Source organism: Vidua chalybeata, chromosome 1 (genome assembly GCF_026979565.1).
Source record: "Vidua chalybeata isolate OUT-0048 chromosome 1, bVidCha1 merged haplotype, whole genome shotgun sequence".
Lineage (NCBI taxonomy): Eukaryota > Metazoa > Chordata > Aves > Passeriformes > Viduidae > Vidua > Vidua chalybeata.
Window position 1 is genome coordinate 130823777 of NC_071530.1, and position 23591 is coordinate 130847367.

Below are 23591 nucleotides of genomic sequence, written 5' to 3' on the forward strand. Positions count from 1 at the left end.
CACTCTCTACAACTACCTGAACGGAGGGTATAGCCAGGTGGGGGGCGGGGGGGCGACCTCTCCTAGTGACAGGACGAGAGGACATCACTTCAAGCTATGCTGGGGGAGCTTCACTTTGGACTTAGGAGGAATTTCTTCACAGAAAAGGGTGGTCAGACATTGGCATGGGCTGGAGGTGTCTAAGAAAAGACTGAACGTGGCACTTAGAGCCAAGGTCTAGTTGACAGGGTGGTGTTCGTTCATAGGTTGGATTTGATGACCTCAAATTCCAATCCCTCGGCTTCGGCCGCTCCCGCTCCGTTCACTGCCTGCCACGTAGAGATCGCTGCCTTCCCCGCCGGCACCGCCCTTGGCTGGGCTGGGCCGGGCCGGGCGCGCCGGGGAGAAGGAGGAGAAGGAGGAGAAGGAGGAGAAGGAGGAGGAGGCGGAGGAGGCGGAGGAGGCGGGAGGCGCGGCCCCCGCCCCGCGCGCGGCGGTGATGGCGCTGGCGGCGCGCTGCGGCGGGCGCGCGGCGGGGCGGTGACGTCGCGCGCGAGGCGGAGGGCGGGGAGGAGGAAGAGGAGGAGACCCGGGCGGCCCCGCGGACTGAGGCAGCCGCGTCCCGGGGAGGCTCCGCTCCCGTCCCGTTCCGTCCTACCCCCGCCTCCGGTTCGAGCGGGCCGGCGCGGCTCTTCCGAGGCCGCGATGCGCTCGGCCTGAGCGCGCCCTCGCCGCCCCGCTCCGTTCGGGCCTCTGCGAGGCTGGGGACCGCGATGGCTGCGGGAAGCTGGCAGGAGGCGGCGGCCCGGTGGGCTGAGGAGGCGGCGGTCCGGGTGCGAGGCGCCTTGTCGGGCGGGCTGGGGCTGCTGCGTGCGGAACTGGGCCTCGAACTGGGCCTCGACCCGCAGGCGCTGCCCACCTGGCTCGCCCTGGCGGTCCCGGCCGCGCTGGGGTTCGTGTTGTTGGGGCTGCTGCTGGCCGCGGCCTGCGGGGGCGGCCTTCGCAAGAAGCCGGCGCGGAGCGCGGCCGTGAGGAAGGGTGACGAGGCGGTCGGCGCGGGCCTGACGGCCGGCGGGGGCCAGGGCAAGTCGGCGGGCCCTGGCCCCGGGCAGCTGAACCTCAAAGGCGATGAGCAGAAGAAGCGAAACAGGAAGAAGCTGCCGGAGAAAGCGGCGCGGGTAAGAGGGGTGTGAGGGCCGGGAGGGCAGCGGGGGTGAAAGGCGTACTGACAGCGGCGGGACAGGGCGGGCTGTGGCGCCCGGCCGGGTCCCAGTGGGGAGGCCAGGGAACCGCGTCTGGCGAGCGGCCCCGAGCCGCCTGCCGCTCCCCAGGCCCTGTCGCCGTGGAAAGGATCTGGGTGCCATAGAGCTCTCCCCGAGCCGCCGTGCGATATTTGCCTGAAAGGAAGGGGTGGGGGAGTCCTGACTGCTCTGGAGCAGTCTCACGTCGTCTGGGTTATTTTGTTGCTTTGAAAACCTGGAGGAGCAGCACTGTAGTGAACTACGCGTTTAAACAAGCCCTGGATGATGAGGAAAAGGCTGGCTCTTTGGAAGCATTTTATTTGAAACAAAAAATCATATGAAAGCTACTATTGCTGTTATTATTCACTGAATAATAGGGTTAGCAACCAGTAGTGGAGACCTTAGCATGGCTTAGAATTTCAAGCCAGGAGTTGTAGTCTAGGCAGGTAAAGAGTACTGGAAGCAGCATTTTCAGCCCTATGAATGCTGTGGTGATTCAAACTTGAGTAAGCTTTTTGCTTTGTATTTTCAATGGAACATGTTAGTGTCAATGTTGCTTTGAGCGTGCCTCCGTAGGAATGTGTCTGATTTGGTTATTACAGTAAGGATCATCTCCTTTAATAAGGAAATCTGTGTCTTAGCAGCCCCTTAAAAAGAGATCATTCCTGTCATTTATATTGTTTTAAATCCTTAATCTGTGGTGTGAGAACCTTCCATCTTTGACAGTATGCGTCCACTTAAGAGAAAATTAGTAGAATGCAAAAATTGTCAACCGTCCTTTTAAAACTTACAGTTGTCACAGTTTTGGGGCTTGAAGGGATTGCTTCTATAGGTTTTATATTGTTAGGATGTTTTTAATCCTATATATGTCCAAATGGATTATAGGAATGAAAGTGTAGCAGATGTCCCCTGCCTATTACAACTGTGTCATATAATTATATCTTGCTCTATAAAATCTGAATTTTTTTCTTAATGATGAAAGGAGAGACAATGGGTTTGTATCTTCATTTGAGTCTGAGGCAGCATTAAGATTTGAGAAGTTTGGGAAATTTTTTAATGAGAGTGTAAGGCTAGAACATCTTAAAAAAAAAAAGTCTGCATGGGCCATCAACCTGTCTTTGAACACTGAACTACTGAAGTTGTTTCTGGAAGTTGCAGGAGACTGAATGCTGAGCACCAAGAAGAGGAAACATGATTCAGAATCTTTCCAGTGTAGCTAGGTTCTCCATTTTCGAGAAGGCACGCTAAAGATGTAATTTTTTTGCCATCTTGAGAAGCAGATACTTCAGTGTCAAATAAATATGTTGTGCTTTCTTGACAACAGAGACTAATCCTAGAAATTAAATTGATTTTGCTTCATTTATTTAGTTGAAACTCCAGTATGAAAACAAATCATAAACTCTTGCAAGTCATTGCCTAAAACATTAAAAAATGCCTCCGTAGAAGATTGAGTGAATAGGTAGATATCACTCTTGACTTGGCAATGCTTTGTAGTATACAGCTTCATGAAAACAAACTTTAGTGATTTTATATAAAAACTGACATTTTTCGTGAATTGGAGTAATTATACTCTGTTGAGCTTGGTTTACATGGGAATAGAATAAAGTTAAGGTAATGTGGGAGCAAATATTTTTGTAATCAAAAGAGCAAAGTAATTTTTAAGCTGTCATTCCGTATAATTAAGATTTTAGAAGTTATTTTTATAGTACTTTGTATTCATCATTTCCATGGTAAGATAGAAAAAATCCTACCTTCTTCCAGAAGGAAATGCACAAACTGAATCATTAAATGTAGTGCAAATAAGTTTATACCAGTGACAAAGTTTAATAGGCCTGCTTTGTGCTCATTTTCCAAGGTAAGTTTAGACAGACTTATTAGCATATGTCCCAGTGTTTTCTGACTTACATGTGAAAAATTCTCAAAATAAATTTGGAAACTTAAAGATGCAACAAAAAATTCTTACAGATTGCTGCCTGGTCATTTTCATAGTGTGGTTTGTATGCTGTGATGCTAATACGGAGGGCTGGGAGGGGAAAAGAGTAAGCTTATTACCAGTAGATTTACTACAGGGCTTGCTATGCCAGGGTCTAGATTTCCATTGTGAGCCTTTCAGAAAGCTTAGAGCAACTGGTCTGTGGCTAAGAGCACACTACAGATGTCTAATTAAAAGCTGTAGGGTTACTTTAATACAGAATTACGGAGCTCACTGTATGGCAGGTGATGTGTAACACTCATCAATCAGGATCAGAACTGTTCTTCACTGTAGCTTTTCTGAGGAAGAGTATTAATTGCTTTTTTCCTTGCATGTGGCTTTATTCAGTACCTGTGTAAGTAGGGTACAACTTATCTCATATTCTTAGTAAAATAGGTTTCTTTGAATAACACTACATTGAATACAGTAGTACCTATGAGATTCTGTTTATTTACTGGCTGTGAACAGACTGAGAAAAAAATGGAGCTGAAATTGTTTAGCATTCATTAACATGAAAGTTTACAGAGCCAGATCTGGCTTTCTCAGGCTGCTAGGAGCAATGTATAATGGTGTCTTTACATCAGATTCTGTGCAGTAAGCCTGAAGCTGCTTTTTTCTTTTTTCATTTTTATTTTAGCTCCTGGAAGAGGCAGAGGTCTTTGGCCTCATTAAGAATTTTTTTTTTTCTGTCTGTAAAACTTGCTATTTAGTTTTGATTTCTTCCTCTTCTGAATAATTACTGTGCCTCTCTCTCCTACTTGAGCAGAAAAAAGTGAAGCTGTTCTTACATGGTTTCTGTGCAATCTGCCAAACATCACAGAAATTTGAGAGTAGCCATCTTCTATGCTCTGCTACCACTTTAGGAAGCCATTCACACCATCTGTTTGTAGATGTGGAAAATACCAAATTGACTTTGTACTTCGTATTGTTTGTTGTGCACCTGGAGAATAAATGCTGCACACTCTAGTAAAAGTATTTGCATTCATTTGAGGAAGTTTCATATTTGGTCTGCTTAAAAGAACTTTCTGGGCTATGGCTGTTCATTGCTTATTTGCACTTAGATTGTGTAAAGACTTTATACTTTCAGCTGATACTCAAGTGTTGGTTTGTGTATATGTTAGTGGTCAGATGGTAAAAGTAGGGCTGTAGGAGTCTTCAGGCCTCTTAGAGAAAATTGCTTAGTTTCTTTCTGAAGAGAAGCTTACAGAAGACATTAGTAAACAGATTATTTCATTGGCCAAAGATATTCGAGGTATCTTTATAATGTGTAACTGAGGACTTCAGTTAATACCGCGTTGTAAGATTGAGGTGATAACAATTTCATTAATACTCTTTGAAGCGTGAAACTGAGTTATCCTTTGCACTACCATGTTTAAAGAGTACTTTTTGTTTTGACAGTCTAAGCAAAACCTTTTCTACATTTGGTATATCTTAACACCCTCATATAAATGTGTGTGGAAAAAGGTTTATTTAAGTATTGGAATTTTAAGGTTCTCAGGCAAGAAAAGCATTCAGTAATCAATACTGTTACTGACAGCATTACTTCTGCCTTGTTGCATCATGCCTGGCAGCTTTAAGATGAGGGTTGAAAAGCTGGCAAATAATGAATTGCACAATTTTGAGTTAATTAATTTTGTCAGTGGATGTTTAATGTATTACCCATAAAGTTTTAAACTTTGGGCTGTGGTTGTCTTTTTAAAATTAAATACTTCTGAATACTGTAGAAAAACTTTCTTCTTTGTTGCTTCTGTTGCTTTCTTTGGTATATACAAAAATGGTCACATGGATTTTGGTTAAAATTCTATGATTCATCTATGGGCAGAAAATAAATGTGGAAAGCTTCCACTGGAAAGGAGGGTATTACAATAAAGGGATGTATTTCTCCCCAAATGTATCAAAGTCCAAGTTTTCTAACATATTTCTAAAGGTTGTTGTTTACATGATCAGATAGCATTTTGAACAGTAATGTCGATGAATTTTTCCAGGGGCTTTTTAATGGATATGAATTAGTTTATGAGTGCAGAGAAAGAGCTGAAGTATTTTTAAATGAAAGATTAAAACTTCTATTTATTGAATAATTGGGAGGGATTAAGAAAGTAGTTTTCAATTTAAGGTATATGTGTAATAGCTAAGAAGCAAGGTACAGAATTTAAAAACTTAGTTGGCTGTAAACTTTTTTTGATACACATCCAATACTAGATGCATCAAATATGTTAACTAACTTTACTGCTAAACAGTCTCTGGAGAAAATAGAGAGGCACAAGAACTGAGTTTTGGCAATGAGTTATTTTCAAGATTAAATATCAGTTCTTTGGTATCCCTGTGGAATATACCAGTAAGGTGGACTATTTTGAGAAGAACTTTTAGAGAGAGTTCCTAGACCAGACTTGTAAATATACTTTGTTTTCAGAATGATGAGGGAAATGTACTGCATATTAGATATTAGAAGTCTAGTTTAAAGCTGGTTGTTGAAGGAGAAGAGGGGTTAGGTGACCTGATCTTTCAATTTCTATTTATAGTTACTTTGAAGAAGTTGGCATGCTTGCTAACTACAGTAAGCAATACTATGTTATCCACTAGTGAAATCATGCCAAGGGTGGTTTGTAAGCATAATACAATGTGGCAAGACTTAAATGCTTGTAACAGTTAAACTGAGAATCAGACCTAATATTTGAAGGAATAGGCCAAACTAAGTTGTGATACGGCTTTTGTTTTACTTGAAAGCAATTTGTTTTGTGTGATGCAGAGTTATAATAACTTTTGGGTTTTTAATAGCAAAAAAAAAAATTATTTTGAAAGAATTTCAGGAATTAAAGCAAGTTCGAAGTAGGTGTTTATGCTTATTTAGTTTTCAGTCATTAATTTATCTGAGTCATTCTGAATGTGAACCAGTGACATTTGTGTGGAGTCTATAATTTACTATTCTTAACAATGGTTTTTCATGCAGTGAAATTAGTGGCTGACTGTAGTATAATATTTTCATCTTTTCTGCAGTTAAGCAGAGTAACTTCAGTCATAGCCTTTTGTTAGAAGTAAATGATTTCTAAATTACTACATTTCTGTATGGGGAATATGTATGCTAAGGTGTATGTCTTTGCTGTCAAAAGTAATGTAAAGACTCGTTTAATGACTGTCCAGTGTTTCAATTTTATATGTTGAATAATACATGCTAATTTTCTTTCCTTAATTGTGTGAGGGGGAAATGGTAGACAAATGTAACACCTGTAACAAAGTCTGTCTGAAAAGAACAATGGGGTACCGTGCTTAGTCATGCTTCAAGTTTGATTTCTAATTTCTCTTCTGCTATGAAGTTTAACTTGTGAAGGAAGTGAGTTTAACTTATGCATGGAGGGAAATTGCAGATGTTTGCTCAATGTAGAAATTACTTTTAAAAATTAGTCCTCTTGCTGAACTGCTACAAAGAGGTGTAATTGTGTTAATTTAATTAGATAATTTACATACAACTGTAGCTGTTCTGAATCAGTTTTCAGAACAGCTACAGGTAATCTTAAAAGCTGCTAAATTTCAGAAATTTACCTTTTGTTATGAAATTCCTGGATTGATTAGTGGTGAGTTGAAATGAGAAGACCTGTTCTCTTTCCTTTTTCATTTCTGTGTTTGGTAAATACAGAATTGCAGTAGATCCTTTGAACAACAATCCACAATTTGGTCTGCTTTATTCAATAATCTTACAAGCATTTTTCTGTCAACAAGTAATTGCATTTGAGTAATAGTGTAGTTTGAGCTTCACTTCATCTGCTTTCTCTAATTTCTTTATTATTTATGCTCATTGTTTACACAGCCTAATGGACGGTCTTTCCTTGATGTATCTGAAGATGAAGTAATACAAACTGTTCGTAAAGACAATATAAAGCAGCCTGTGGTGGACACAGAAAAGAAGAATGAAAAGGTTAGTTATGGATACAAAACAAAAATGTTGAAGTTTGATTTATATTATTTCAATATCTAATAACTCTGGTTTTGGTTTGAAATCCTGTTACTTATATGAATGAAGAGGCAGATTTCTTACTGTGTAGAGTACTAATCTAATTTGGAATTGAAAAGAGCTAAAGTAGTATTTTCTTAACTTCTGAGACATGCCTTATCACAGGATATTTGTCAAGGAAACCCCACTCCCAGCCCCCCACTAAACACTGATATGTCTGTTCATCATGTGACAGTGTTAAGCCTACAGAAATAAAGTTTGTTTCATCTTGATGGTTTCTCTGGGGATGCAGCATAATGATAGTATTGTTAAGTGCCTTGTAAATGGTCTATCAGTTGGGGGACTACTATTCAAAGGATTTAGACCATGTGCCTGCTTATTTCTTTTGCCAGATGTATCCATTAGTAATTAAAGTTCTTGATTTTTGATGATAAATGTGAGCTTTGAAGTCTGGTGTGAGTTTTTTTTGTTATGCAAATTAAACAGCTATATTAAATATATCTTTTTAAACATCAATCTGCAACGTCTAATCTAAAAGGTAACCTTACTACTGGCTGTGTTATTTTTTGAACTGTGAGGACTAATCTTTTTTTATTATATATGCTGTCATTTATGGGCAACATGGATATGCTTGGGCCTTTGATAATTTTTTGCTTGATTCTTTTACTAACGTTGTGCATGAAGTTTTCCCTCTGTCATTGTTTTCTGACTTATTTTCTTCAATAAAATGCTTTTGTTGTAACAATACTGAGGAAAAATAAAAGGTTGTGTATAAACAGTCAGAAACACTTTATTGTGAGGGTGGTGAGACAGTGGAGCGAGTTGCGCAGAGGTTGTGGATGCCCCATCCCTGGAAGTGTTCAAGGTCAGGCTGGATGGGGCTTTGAGCATCCTGGTCTAGTGAAAGGTGTCCCTGCACACGGCTGGGGTTGGAACTAGATAATCTTTAAGGTGCCTTCCAACCCAAGCCATTCCGTGATTGTTGTCATTTCTTTACCTTATTCAAGCTTGAATAAATACACTTGCTTACCCTCCAGTAACTTACTTTGCGGTTTGTATTTTGGCTAAAAGACTGTGTCCTTTTAGTTTGCTGTAGGACTTTAAATGTTTTTGCAATTGGCAAATTGAGTGACTTTTCTGTGAAATAGGTTTGCCTTAAAGTTCCATGCTGTGTGGCTCTTCCCCATGTTTTGCATATCAGATTGACTTTGCTGTTTTTTTTCCCAAGAACATAACACAGATTGAACCTGAATGAATAACTCTATTTGCAAGTTTTCAAGTAGAGTAGGTGTTTAAATCCTAAGCTCAACTTCATGTTAAAATTGCAAACATAGTGACCTGAATTTTAAAATGTGAAGCTGAAGCTGCAGCTCTAGGAAATGAGTACCACTAAATGGATGTGGATGAGTATGCAAATTGTGTTTTCATATCACTTTGGGGGATCCTGGGCAAAAAATTACTGAGTCAGGAGTAAATTGTTACCGTTCAATTAAAAGCATACTTAAGAACTTCCTTTGAACTACAGGTAACTCTAGAGGCTTCTAATTATTTGGGCTTCTCAGGGCATCTGTAACATTTGTAACATTACAAACCTGCTGAGGTTGCAGGGGGTCCTGTATAAGTATCTTTGTGTACCATCTTTGGGATGGATGGTGTAAAACAATGGCTGTGATTGAAGTTGTATGTGCATGTGTGTACATATATGCATATAATCTATGGCCTGAAGGGCATGGTTATTTTTTTGTGCTCCAATATATGTGTTCAGTGAAAATCACACATCCTTTATGTTTCTCTATTTCTTGGCTGCTTCAGAGTTGTGACTTTCATGTATGTTTTTCTGCTTTGTGGGAGGGGAAGCTTTGGGTAATGTCTGGACTCTGGCTGTTCACAGGGTTTATTATTCTGCAATTAATGATTTGGCACAGTACAGGGGTTTTTTTAGTGTTTAGTATAAGGGACTGTTCCCTAAGAAGTGACTCTGGATGAGATCGTGGGAAGTTAAAATGTCATAATTCATTCTGTTTGCAAGCACATAACTGCTTTGTCTTGAATACTAGAAATGATTACTCAGCTAGGGATCAAGAAGAAATGTTTTATTTTTCTATTGTTCTTGCATGGGGCACAATGCATCCTAAAGACTTAAAAAATTTTGGCAGGCTTGCAGTATTCCTCATGTGCTCTTTGGCTGTTGGTAGAGCCAACACTGGCATCTTTGTGTGTTGCAGAAGGTGACACTCTGAATGCATAGAGTTCTGCAGAATGACCGGCTGGCTTGCTCTGGCTTTAGCATCTCTTGCTGTTTCTGTCAGTTTGCTACTGAGATAGCAAGTGGTACAGTAAAGTTTAGCAGGTGGTGGGTTAATTGGATAAAAAAGGATGGTTCTGGTTTTTCAGAACAGGATAACACAGTTTAGGAAAGTAAATACATTTTCAAGATTTCTATTCTTGATCTTTTTAAAAACAATGTTTGTTAATCACAAACTTCTTTTTCAGCTGTTAAGCTTCAATGTTTTCCTGAAAACTATAAAATTTGATGGCAATACTTACATAGGAGCTAGTTATTTAAGGAAACTGAAGTTACAATTTGGAGGAGTACTCATCTTGAATGTTGTCTGGGAGACTTCTGAAGTAATTTCAGGTGTTCTCTTAGTGCCAAAGTTGGGTAGTTAAGACTTTGTGGATGGAAACTTTAGGATCTCAAGTTCCAGTCTCATTGTAGCTGCAAATGGGAGACAAAGGTAGAAACTTAGTAATCTTTCTCTGTTCAAGCTTGAAGAGGCAATTTATAACTAATTTTAATGCTAATTTTCACTTTCCTTTTCAATTCTTTCCTTAGAAGTTGCCCTAGCAAATAATTTGACTTGTTCATATTTTAGAACCAATTCTTCTCAGGTTGCTTTTGAAACCAGCCCTTCTCTTTTGGAGGCTTTTCTGAAGTTAGTTAGCTGGTATGTGGGCAAAGGTAGTCTGCTGAGCAAATGAAAATTCAGTTTGGGTGCATCTGTAGTTTGGGTCCCCACGTACATTAAACCATAAGTCAACTGTTCAAATCCGTTCCCTAAATGTATAGGTGTGGTGATGCAGCATTGCATATAAGCAGTGAATTTTTTATCATCTCTGCTGCTCTGACAAGCTATACTGCTCTCAGTACCTTTATTGAAGCTACAGATTATTCTGGGGACATGATAACTCTTAAAGCATATGAACTGCATGCCGTTGTGGGGGCCCAGGTAATATCTGCAGCAGCAGTAGTAGTAATTTAGGTGTTAACAATTCTGCATTCCAGAGAGTTTGTTAGACACTTTTTGGACATTTAAGACTACAAAACCAAATAGTGGGAACTCGGGTATACAGCTGGCAATTACTAGTCTGACTCTGGCAGATGTCTTCCAGAAAGACGTCCAGCATTCTTAGAGTATTTCAGAGACAGTGAATGAGTGAGTAGTTCCCCGTATAACATTTGAGTGTATAACCGTATTTCTTTTTAAAGTCTTGTTGTTTTTCATTCATGTTTATCTGATAGTTCTTATACCTTTCTTTACTAGGTTGAAAAGCTTTTCATTACTATATTTTCTTTCCAAGAAGGTAGTCAAGTCAACTTGCTCCAAGGCTTTCTGCAATATATTTTCTCCCAATATATTGGGGTTTTTTTCTCAATACTATCTTTTCAACACTCTGTGTTCCTACCTGTTGCACCAAAACTATTTGCAGAAGCAGTCATGTCTGTTCCTGTTTGTTTAACTTAGCTCTAATATCCAAGAAGCCATAACTGATGAAACCTTGGGGAAAAAAATTTGGAATGTAGAGCCTCTAATCACAGCTTGTGTTTTGAAGTAATTTCCAAGCTGGATTTTTGGACCTTTTTTTAAAAGGAGTTACTGGCATTATTTATTTATCCATGTGTAACTTCATACAAAACAAATTTTGACAGAGTGGCATCTGCCTGCTAAACAGCTCATTACTCTTCTGTGACTGTGATGCTGCCAGCATTGCTTCTTCTACCTGGCTTTGTACTCTGTAACATAAGTAATGTTCCCCCCACCTGCCAATTCTGTGCTGTGTAAGTCTTTCACAGAGGGTTGTTCAGGGCAATCTGTTTTAAATTTATTCCTGTATTTTGGGGGAGGGGGGGAGGGAGTTCTGAATCACTATGTCAAGTGATCAATAAGTAATCATTAAGAAAATGTTTTATTTTTATTCTAGTCAAAGAAAAAAAAGAAATCAAAGGGAGATTCCAAAACAGTTCAGGATACATCTCGTCTAGATGGAAAGGAAGTTGATGAAGGTACTGAACACAAACATACACAAAATGCAAACATTATGGCTTAAATGCTGTTTAAGATTTACTTGTGTTTGGTTCATAAAGAAACATGAGAAACTCATAACTTCACAGTCATATATTATATATGGAAGTCTGATCTTTGAAACAACAATATTTAGTAACTTCAACTGATTTCTTTAGAAGTAATCTTACAAAAACTGAGAAATTATGGATAGTAAGGTGCTCATGCTATTCCTGTTTTGCTGTGTGAAGCCAAGTATTATCACAGAAAAACTTACCTTTGGCCATTTATGTTTTCAATTTAAGGTTGAAGCTGACTGGTTAAACTGCCCTCAGACTTCTGTTTGATATGATACAAGCTAAAAATCTTTCCTTCTTCTCTGACTTACTGATGTTTTCATTTGGGTGATGTTTTAGGAGCCTGGGAAACAAAAATCAGTAACAGAGAGAAGCGTCAGCAGCGTAAGCGAGACAAGGTGCTGAACGACGGTGGCTCAGGAGAATCTAATCTCCAGAGCATAGAAAACACGGTTACTGTATCCATTGAACAGCTGATGCCTACACCATCACTTCCAGTTGGTCTCAGAAAAAATAAAGGTATGATGCTTGATAGGTCTGTGAATTTGTCCTAGAAAGAGATCTTTACTTGAATGCTTAAATAGTGACTCTGATTTGGATGTATATTATGTATATTTGGAGATGAAACTCTTGAGGAAATTATTTCAAGCTGTGTAAAAGTACTTTCTCATTGTGCAAAACTCCCCCTTTTCTAGCTGTATTTTTGGGGAAGCTCAAGAGAGTGTTTTAGAGCAATTGGCTGAGGCACTGGCCTCCATCCACACTGGTGTGCTGTTGGTTGCTGCACAGCTGAGTAGGCCTGTCCCTGTTCCTTCCCTTGTGCTCTGTGACTGTGCCCTTTGTTTTCAGAAACTTCAAAGGCATCCTCAGCTCTGCTGCAGGCAGCACCAACTTCTTAACTTTTTGAGTGCTTCCTTGTGGGAAGGTTATGCCTCCAAAGTTCTCTTAAAATATCGTTCACTGCTTAACACGTAGGTATTTTTTTCCAACGTAGATTTAGTAGCATTCTGTACTAAAGCTGTTCATAATGGTAAGGCACATGTGCCTGAGATTTAGTAGTCAATTACTGTAGCTGCGGATTCAATAGGTATGGCTGCTGCTGTTACAGAAAAAAAAGACTGCATGGGCTGGTTTAAAGCATGTGTAGGCACAGGAATTCCTATTTGGGTAAAACAGAAATAGGTGCTTTAATTAAATGAAACTTAATGTTCTAGCGAACAAAGTGACAAAAAGACTGAGTCTAACAGCTGTCTGATACCTTGAAACAATTTATTGAAATTCGTGTGCCTCACCCTTCTGTTTCATTGACACTCATTTGCACCTTGACTGAGTGCATAATTGTTGCCCTGATGACTAGATCAGTTGTTTCTTGTTGCCCTTTTTTTCAGTCCGTTTAACAAAGTTTCAAGAAATGGTAGTTCCAACTGTCTTTATGCACTGTTGCTTACTGTAACTACTGTAACCTCTCCAGTGAGAATCCTTCGTGTATCTACTTTTTTTGTATCTTGTGTATCACCTTGTACAAGACTAATCCAAAAATAATTTTGCTGTATCTAGTGTTTTTATGGTGAGGTAGAAGTTAGAAATAGTTACAGGTCTGAAATACTTAGATCCACTCTTTGCTTGTAAATAACCTGTGGTTTAGATTTATGCTCTTGGTTCATTGGGAAATTAGTTTAAGTTCTTTGAAATCTGCAGTTACTTGGTATATGGGTCCTAAGTCACTTTGAGAGCATTCTGTCTGCAACATAAACACAAATAATAAAAAATAGGCTATTTTAATTTTATCCTTAAGTTTTCTGGAAATGTCTTAATTTACTGTGAGGTACTAATATATCATTTTCTTAAAATATTAATAATGGATTGTTAGAAGATTTTTACAAGTGTTGCTGTTTAAAAAAGCTTCATCTAGCTTTGTTTCCTCTTCTTAATCAGGTGATGCACTTTTGAATGCACAGATTAACAGTTCTAAACCTGCAAAGGGGGAGTCATCAATTCCACAAGGTAAAAAATTTTTATTATTGGGCATCCTAAGTAACTAGAGAAGTATTTTACAGAAGTGAAAACAGCAGCAGTCGGTGGCGGATTTTGAGTTACTGACATGGAACTTTACCGTACCATCTGGCTCTTTTGACTGTACAAATATTATACTTCTAAGTTGCAGTTATTTCTTAAGAAGTTGAAAACAGTCTGTTACATGTAGAAATACAGTCAGTATTTCGAATTTTCAGACAGATTACCTATTATAAAAATATGTACATAACAGTAACATTTATTTTTAAGCTCTGCTGAAAGATTCTTTATGCTAGCTTTTCAGATATGCTCACTTATTTGTGTTAATGAACTATGTTCTCAAAGAAACCCTGGAGAGGTTTCTCTAACTGCAGAGAACTCAAAAGTCCTGATTATTGTTTACACTTATTTCAGATTGAATATACAAGTTACTCAGTTCTTTACATTCTCCTTTGAGGTGCATAAATACATTAGTTTTGAAAGTTCTTACATATAAATACATGTTTATAAAAATATATATACTTGACCTATGTCATACACATAACTTAAAATATTTGACTAGTGAATCTTACCAGTTTTCTAATAACAGATACTGCTATAATAATACTTGCAGTGAATTAGTTTGAGATAATGAAATCAAGATGGTTGTTACTTACATATAGCCAACATTAGCTGTGTGGCTTTAATCAAAAATAGCTAGTAAATAAGCAAGTCAACAAATGAGTTATTAAAAGCACACAGATCCAGAAGGTGAATCCCTTTCTGCTTGTTTTTGAGAGCTTTGCTTCACATACAAACTTCCTGTACCATGGCACAGAAGGAGGGAGCTGTATTCTTCAGAGATGCCTAATGGGAGGACAGGAGATAATAATCAAGTTTCAATAAGGGGAAGTTCTGACAGGTCATGAAGAAAAAAGCTTTTCATGAGATTGTGTCAAGAAATGCTTTGAACTATCAGCATTTATGGTTTCCAGAATGTCAGTAACGTAGTATAATTTTGAAGTTAGCTGTGCATTGAAGAAAAGGTGGGACTAGGTGACTTTGAGAGATCCTTTTCAATATTCAGTTTTCTGTGATTCAGTGAGAACTGGCTGGTCATTTAGAAGTTAAAATTTTTTACAAGAGAACAGTGTAATAAACAGAGAACAATCAAGCTCCTGCTTCAGGACTTTAGCTGCCTTTTTGCAAAGTTGCCTTTTCTAGCAACTGCGGTTTGGTTTCTGTCTCTTCAGTATTCTTTTGCTGCCTTTCCCGAAGACTTCATATTACACTAGGAGGACGTTGACTGACAGGAGCAGTGCTAGTGTTGCAGGGAAAGGGCAGTGGTTTTTGTACAGTGATGGTGACCTTACAGATGTCTGTGTTTGGAATTGATTTGTCTGAGAAAATCTAGGCATATCTCAATTAATTCTACCTCTCACTGTGAGGGACTCTATGGTCAGTATGATATCTGCTCTTCGTAAATCCTGTGTAGTGTTTGGGAAGTATTTTCTAATACTTGGTAACTTCATCTACATCCTGCTTGGAGAACTGCTGCATGCAGTTATGAAACAGAAAATACTCTCCATTTAGTGCATGGGTTTTTCCACAAATCATCCCCATACTCTCCAAGAGAAATCAGCTGACAGTGTTGCAAGTACCCTCCCAACCCTTTTTCTAATCTAGAGGCACTGGTTCACCAATACATCAGCCCTATAGAGAAAGGGATGAGGAAAGAGTGCAGTTGGTGCTGTTTTTTCCTTCCTCTTAAAGTTAGTAGGCAGATGGTGCGTATCATCTGAACTGGAAAATCAGCTGAGACAGAGCAGCAGCCCTGTCTGTATCACACTGGTGTAGCAAAGCTGCTGTTCATTCGGGGTTTTTTTATTAAGTGAATGTGTATATAAGTGATATTTTAATGCTTCATCCAGTTCCTATTTTAAGTAATCCTTTTATTATTGTTGTATATAAGTTTCTCCAGGATTGAGTGAAAGCCATACAGTAAATGGAGGAAGCTGGAATGAGAAGTCTGTAAAAATCTCCTCACAGATTGGTGTAGGGGAGGAGAAATGGACATCTGTTCCTTCAACTGCAGCTGGGAAGAGGAAGACTGAGACATTGGCTTGGGGCCAAGACACTGGAGATGCTAATGGAAATGGAAAGGACTGGGGTGTAAGCCTGGTAGGCAGGCCCTGGAAAGAGCGGTCTTTGTTCACTCCTATTGGTAAGCTATTTCCAAGAACTTGCTTCATGTAAGCAATTTTACCTAAATGTATTTTTTAGTAGTGGATCTCTGAAATATTTTTATGTTTATATATTTAAAAAATCTTGATGTGGTCTAGTGTAATGTTAAGTTAAACAATTTCTGTTTACTGTAAGTTCTGATGGCTTAGCATCTATGTTTCTGTGTACAGTTAAACTGGGCCTTTTGAGTTTATCTGACATAAAATTATATCTGTGAACAAATGAAATGTTGTATATCACTTTCATAAAGTTCTGAAGATGATTACTAAGCCATTTTGAAGCATAATTTCTTTTAAATAATGTCTTAAAACCCAAGTTGTAAGTCTATTCTGTTGATTCAACATGATCAAATCAATTTTGTATGGTTTTGGCAGGTGTTTTTTTGGGCCCCAGGCAAAAACATTGTTTAACTCTTATGACACTTAGTGTAACACTGTTTTTCTCATTAGAAACTTTTTTTTTTAGTGCTCAGTACTATTTTCTGCCTTTTTTACTTTGCTGTCCATAGTAATAATGGAGAAGAGATTTCTTGATTTCTCTCTGGGCAACAATCATCAACTTATTAGTAAATGCTGTAACATGGCCCTTCCCACTGTTCAGTCTAAGTATCCTCATCTCTTCTGGAAAGCAGTGTTCCTTTGTAGTCAGCACTGTTACTTCAGACTTGTCAAGTCTTAACCCCAACCAGCACCAAGCTCCATCCAGCCACATACTCACTGTCCCACCAGCAGGGGAGACAACTGGAAGGAGAAAATATGGAAAACTCAAGGGTTGACATAAGGACAGTTTAATGGGGAAAGCAAAACCAGTTCATGCAAACAAAGCAAGGAAATAATTCTCTATTTCCCATGGGCTGATGGGTGTTCAGCCATCTCCAGGAGAGCAGGGCTTCATCACGTGTAACGGTGACTTTTGAAGACAAACACCATAACTCCAAATGTCCTTCCCTTCCTCCTTCTCGTGACTTTATATACTGATCATGATGCCACATGGTAGGGAATGTTCCTTTGACCAGTTGGGGTCACTTGTCTGGGCTGTGTCTCTTCCAACTACTTGTTGGGAAGACAAGCTCCACCCACCTTGATGCCAGCAATAGAAAAACGGGAAAAGGCCTTGACTCTGTGTGAGCACTGCTCAGCAACATCCCTGTATTACCAACTCTGTTTTCAGCACAAATCCAAAACACAGCCCTACCCCAGCCATATCTGCAGAAGTCTAGACCTTATTTTACTTCTCTGTCATATTTTGAAATGAAGTTCCTGAGGCTAGATCTGATATACCCTTGGAAGCTTTACCATTGCCAAGTAGAAGTGAAGGGCTTTTTTCATGTTTTGGCTTGATGTGTTCTCCTGTGTATTCTAATAAGGCAGTTTGTAGTGACTGACCAGTTTTTTGTTGGTTTTGTTACTGAGAATGCATCATGTCCACCAAGCTGATTTGCTTCTGGTAAAATGAATAATTTTTTTGGATGAAGGAGAACAGTGAAAGTTTTAAATGATGACTTGACTAGTGCTTTCAACACTGTCTCACAGTGTTGTTGTATCCAAACTAGAACAGGTGAAAAACTGGTCAGCAAGGTAATGGTCAGGAAGTCCTACTCTTCCTGGAGGCTGGTGACAAGGGGACTATCACAGGACTGTACTTAAAATTGTCCTGTTTATCATCTTTAAAAGTGACCTGGAGGAGGCAACCATGTCATTCACATCCAGTTTCCAGATTACATCAGACTTAAATGTGGGGGCAGGAATCAGTTGAAACAGTCCAGGTCAGGGATCCCATCCAGAAGGACGTAAACCTGATAGGAGCAATGGGCCAGCAAGAACCCGAGGAAGTTCAGTGAGAACAAATGTCAAGTGCTGAATCTGGGTTGGAAGCAACCCTGGCTGGATATTGACTGCCTGGATTGCAGCTTTGTGGATAAGGGGTCTTGGTGGGGGGCACCAAGTTGGACATGAGCCAACTGTAGATCCTAGTAGCAAAGGACAGCAGCAGTATGCTGGGATGCATTAACACAGGAGTCAATAAATTGGGGGTTAGTGGCTGTCTACTTTTTGGACAACATCTGGAATACCTGTCCAGTTTTTAGCCCCTTCTCCCCCAATTAAGTAAATGTAATTCTAAATAAAAACCACTAGTAGTTTTTACTGGCTCTTTCTGCTTATTTTCTGCCTTACATATAACAGTCTAGTATGTCTTCATTTTTAAGCAGTATCTCCTATTCATCAAAAATTGTTCTGAATTTTATTCCGTTCTTTAACATACATACATATATATATATATATATATAAAATATATACTTCAAGCTGTGTTCCATCTACGTGTACTTTTCAAAACTTAATGATTGCAGTAATGGGAGGAATAATAGTATGAGGCTCAAAAAAAATTGACTTCTCTTTTTTGATAAGTTTATATATAGAAAAGGCTGTAAAGGGAAGATGGTCTTGGAAAACTTGAAAATTGTTTCAAGCTGTGTGTTCATAAAGTCACATCTCTATCAGCATTTATTAATGTCCTCAGTTATGTAAAATGTCATCATGGCTGGACTAGCCAGTGTTTTTCTGATCCAATTCATAATTAAATAGCTAAATTTTCAACATTGCCAGCAGTGTGTGATGCTCTTTTTATTTTTTTTCCTCCCCTTCCCCCACAGCTGCTTGGAATGTGGATGCAAGGATTAATACCTCTGAACAGAATTCTACTTCTTTCTCCTCATTTGGATTAACTCCTGGAGTTTCTGGTATGTGTGCCTTTCCAAAGACTTTTCCACTCTTTTCTACTCCACCAGGTGGAATAGAGTTTGCCAAGTGATACTAATATGCATGTTCTCATTTTTCTTTGAAAATAGTACTGCAAAGAGGCAGAAGACACTTAAAAAGCTATTTTCCTATGCTGAAATTATGTCGTAAAGTAACTGTATTAAGTTGATAATCAAAAGCTAGATCAATCACAGAATATTAGTAAGAAGGTTGGAACTAGAGGGGTTTGAAACGTGGTGATCTTTCTATGTTTTAACCCAAAGCATTCTGTGATTCTGTGATTTCTTATTTTGCCGCCTTGTTTGCATGTTAAGTCTGCATAATGGGCATTAGAGGTTGCTCAGCATTGCAATGTCTCAAGTTAGAGATCTGAAGATTTCTTTCTAGGAAAGCCCATTTACCCCAGTCTTGTGGAGGATTTGTTATTTGATGATTGAGTTTTTCCCCATCAAGGAACTAAATCACTACTTTGAAAATATGTTCCATAGGCAGGATTTCAAGTCTTCAGTCTTTTCTCCGTAGGATAAATGGAAATGCTGAAGCTCTGGGGTTTTCTTTTTTGAAGGGTTGTGTGCTATAGAGTACAAACCTGTCTTCATAATAAATCTTGTGTGTTAAACAACTCACATGAGTCCTACAGTGATTTATTATGCAATAAAGGGATCATATGTCAGGTTTTCTGCTCTTGCTTGCTTACACCATGAGCTTGGCATGGCAGTTTTCTTTTCGGAAGTAGCTGGCCAAGTACTTACGCACTTAGGCTACATTTGCTTGTATTGCAATTTACAGGCTTTTAACTTTTGAACTTAGGCTCAGTGTCCAGCGTATTAATTGTACAGAGAGTTTTAATTTTAAAAAAACTCCTAAACAGCCACCTGAATCCAAGTTCAGTCTCTAAGCTAAAACTTAAGACAGTTTATTAAATAAAGTAGGATGGCACCCTGAGCTAAGATTCTGCTGCAATATCACCATTTCAACTTCGAGAGAAATATGAAAAAGTGAAGTATATTAGTTTTCTTTTATGCACCTTAGCCAACAATGTTGTAATGCAAAGTGGCCACAAAAGAAATGAGAACATGTCCATATTTCTGTCATCTGAGGTATCTTTTGCAGAGGTGTATGTAAAATAGAGACGCACATTCTATTCAAACTGAATTTCAGAAGTTTTATCATACTGTAAAATACTAATTTATTTAATTCTTACAATTAGTTTTTGTTTTACTTTTTTATGAAATTGGTTTTTTTTGTTTATTTTTCTGAAAACAGTTATGTTAGATATGTAGCACCTTCTGTTATCATGACTGGTATTGGCCTTAATGTTGTTCATCCTGCTGCTTTTATGTTCTTGAAACCTTTGCTTTAAATGAGAAGTGGATTCTTAGTAATGTATAATTTGCTTGATCCAAATGTAATTAATGAGGTTTCTTTCTGGTGATGTTTTCTTTTAAGCTTTTCCCTGTAAGATATCTTAGGAAAACAGGGTAACAGTTTTATTAACCATAACATTTCTTCTTGTTTTTCACTTTGAGAAGACTGCTTTTACTCACCCTTCTTATCTCTTTTTGAGTTCTTTTCATGACTTTATTTTCAGCTTCCTTGTTTTCTGAATATACCTTATGCACAAGACCCTACTAGTTCTCCTGTCTTCTGCAGTCCTTGAAATCTGACTTTTTTCTTTGAGCCTTTTGTCTTCCTTTCATACTTTGATTGGACTTCCTTCCCCAAGAAAACTTCAGGAAGCTTGCTAACTTACAAGTACAATTTTATTTATTTCCTTTCAGGTTCCAACAGTGAATCAGTTCCTCAGGCTGGTACTTCTGATTTTCAGTGGGATTTAAGTCATGCTCAACCCCCTGTTGATGACGAATGGTCTGGGTTAAGTATGTTCCTCTAAAATGTTCATTAACAAAATGTTAGTTACTGTTAAAGTGTAGTTATTTATATTAGCTACCCTTGTTAGACAGTGGTGGGTATCTGAGGAGAAACCTGAAATACTTGAATTCTGTAAGCTAATAGACAGTTTGAAGGAATTAGAAGTATTTTAATAAATTCTGATTAAAAAATGGTTAATTTTAGGAAAAATACTTGGATATTCAAACTCAGAAGTGAGAGAGCTCATGCATTTTTTAAGGTAGAAAAATCTTTGTAATGAAACAGTCTTGCTGCTAGTGATGAGAAAAATCTACTGCAAGTCTGCAAAATATGTATTTAGTAGATAGAATTTGAGTCAGTTTGTTTTTACATGTTTGCACCTTACTGAAAAGCCAACATCAGACTCTTGTATTTAATCTTGTATTTAATCTAACTTGGTTTCTCATTTAGCAAACATTAGGAAGTTCTTACATATATAGGAAGTATATACAGGATAGAAATAACTGAAATTACTTGGGAGTTGTAGTAAAGTTAGTGTTTACTCCACACTTTCTCCTCCCTGTTTATGAAAAAACATAGTGCATCTCATTAGGCATTGACCTGAAGAATTGTTCCAAAAGTTGACAGAAGCAGCCTTGCATGTTACCTTCTCTCTAAGAACAACTAGTGCAGTTAAATGACTGGAAAAGTGGAATAGATTGATGAGTCCTTGACTCCACCACTGTTGGCATGATTACTCTGTTGCCACATAATTTTGAAACTTACATTTTGTGTTTTATCTAGTTTAAGGATAAGGAAAGCACATTTCAGTTAATCATTTGAAAGTCATGCGTTTTACATTTATCAAAAGCATAATTGATTCACGTATCTGAGCATAGAATATTTATGGCTGAAACTTCTGTTAATAGAATTTTGTCATAGTTGTCAACTAAGAGTACACTAACAGAAGTGGGCAAATGCAAGTTTAGGCCAAAGTGATACACAGATATGTCCTGCTACTTTATCAGGATAAGAAAACTAACTGTATGTACAAATATTACTAGTTTTTATTATTACTAAGAATGGAATTTTTTTCTTAAGCAACTACTGAGATGGCAGTAGGTAAACTAAAAAGTGTTGATTAATGTTTTTCAAATCAGTAAATTTTAGCATCTGAAGTAGGTGTCATTAAGATAATATTTTTATTAGGAAAGTTTCTAACTATTCTAAATGTTCTAACTAATCTTAAGATCTCAATGTATTTTTGGCTTCATAATGTTTACCAATAAATATAATTGGATTTATTACTGCTCTTTTTTTGACTTTATTTTCAGTTGTTTAAATTGAGTGCCTCCATAGTTGGTAGACCAAATTTGCCTGTTCTTCAATTTGATATAGGCTGGGGGGGGAGAAATATTTGTGATGTTAATATAAATGTGAAATAAAAATGCAGTCCTTTACAATGTGTTCTGTTTTAAAATCGGCTTGCTGCAACTTGCTACTAAATAGACAGTCTAATGCTTCTTCCCTTCTGATATTTTGATGTTATGCAACTGACCCTTTAAACCTATCATTCCATCATAAATTAATAATAGCAAAATAGAGTATGGACTTAATAGTCTTAGGAAAAAAAGATTATTAAAAATGGCAAAATTATAAGATGACTTGAATGAGTAAGGTTTACAGTTTCAGATATCACTTGTAAAGGAATCTTACTAAGGCAAGATTGATCAGTGTTATAGTTCATCCTAATTTTTTCACCAGCTAGAAGGAAAATACAGAGAATAGCTTAAGATAGATAACAACTCTTAAATTTGTTCCTCTTCACATCGTTTAGAAAAATGTCTTGAAGCAGCTGCATCTAGCTAGTTGCTGCTGTGATTAGGCTCTGTAAAATCACTGTCATACTCATTACTTTAAAAAGTCCTCCACTTATCAATAAAGTCTTTACCATTTTTTCAGAAAGACAGGGAATTGCTATTTATATCTTGATATCAAGTGGATATATGTGTAGAGTTTTTCTTCATTTTTAAACTGGAAATGAGCACCTGTAGAGTAAGGCAATATTCCTGAAAAAAACCTTTTAATCTTTGTAGATGGACTTTCTTCAACCGATCCAAGCTCTGATTGGAATGCGCCAGCAGAAGAGTGGGGAAACTGGGTAGATGAAGAAAAAGTTGCTTCTGTTCCTCAGCGTGAAGAGAGATCTGATACTCAGAAGGTAAAAGATGGTATTTTCTCCTTAGCTCCAGGACTTTGGCCTTAGCACTGCCATTTCTTAAAGTAACTTAAAGGGTAATGCTAAAGGTAATCTCTCATCACAGTTACCCTGATAAGAGTAGCACGACTGTGTTTTCTCTGTACACAGAGAAGGAAAACACTGAATGTTACTGAGAAGAGAGAAATCAGTTAGCTCCATCTTAAACCTTTCTGTCTTGCCATAATTATAAGGACTACAATATCAGTATAGACTGGGAGAGTTTAGATCTGTTTTTATAAATACTTCTTGCCAATATTTAATTCACACTATGGAAAACAGCATTTCCATGCTACTAGTGCCTGGTGGTCTGTTGCCTTTTCTATTCCCAAATCCTCTACCTGTATTATCAGATAGCATGTAAAGAATGTGGTCTTTCTAGAATGAACTGAATAGATAAGACTGTGTTCATTTCCACTTGGATATGCAATTCCTTATAGCTATTGATTTATGTTTTGTCTATACAAGGTATGTTTCATTGTAATTTTAAATGCTAAATACCTTCTGTTCCCATCTGAAGATTTCAGATAATGAAAGAGAAAAAGCAGAGCAAATTCTTCAGAGTTCTACAAGTGGCAAATCCAAGAAAAAGAAGAAGAAAAAGAAGAAGCAGGGTGAAGAAGCCAACTCTCCTGCACAGGTAATATCTTAATGGTTTAAAAGGCAATGGCAAGGAATTCACAAAACTGCCTTACCTTTGGCTATCAGCATCTTGAACAAAAATTATTTTTGGGAAATGAATTTCTTTATGGAATTGGATTCTGTACAATTGTTTCTCAAGAGTTAAAGTAATTCTTATTTTACTAGTATTTCCTTAATTTGTTGTAATCATAAGTTGAACGTCAGATAATTTGTAGTTTTGCTGGATTTATGAAAAGCACAAAATAGATGGAAAGTATTTATCCTGAATTACTTATTTTCTGTCAAATCTGTATTCTGTACTGTAGGGATGCTTCCAGGTAGAATTGTCCTCTGCATGGGGGAAGCCTTTCC

The 23591-nt window shown here is 38.0% G+C and overlaps 1 protein-coding gene across 2 annotated transcripts in view; it reads left to right on the forward strand.

Annotated features, from left to right (window-relative positions):
- Positions 1–590: 590 nt before the first annotated feature.
- The window catches only part of MTDH (metadherin), a 33565-nt gene continuing 10564 nt past the window's right edge, over positions 591–23591 (forward strand). Inside the window, exons 1-10 of one of the 2 annotated variants that reach the window (XM_053949188.1) lie at positions 591–1157; positions 6995–7102; positions 11342–11423; positions 11838–12017; positions 13434–13502; positions 15463–15714; positions 18385–18471; positions 20272–20370; positions 22438–22562; positions 23119–23238. In XM_053949188.1, coding sequence (XP_053805163.1) covers positions 753–1157; positions 6995–7102; positions 11342–11423; positions 11838–12017; positions 13434–13502; positions 15463–15714; positions 18385–18471; positions 20272–20370; positions 22438–22562; positions 23119–23238 — 1527 coding nt within the window. In that variant the 5' untranslated portion in view covers positions 591–752. The remainder of the gene's footprint in view (positions 1158–6994; positions 7103–11341; positions 11424–11837; positions 12018–13433; positions 13503–15462; positions 15715–18384; positions 18472–20271; positions 20371–22437; positions 22563–23118; positions 23239–23591) is intronic. The other variant, XM_053949186.1, reaches the window with a different exon arrangement.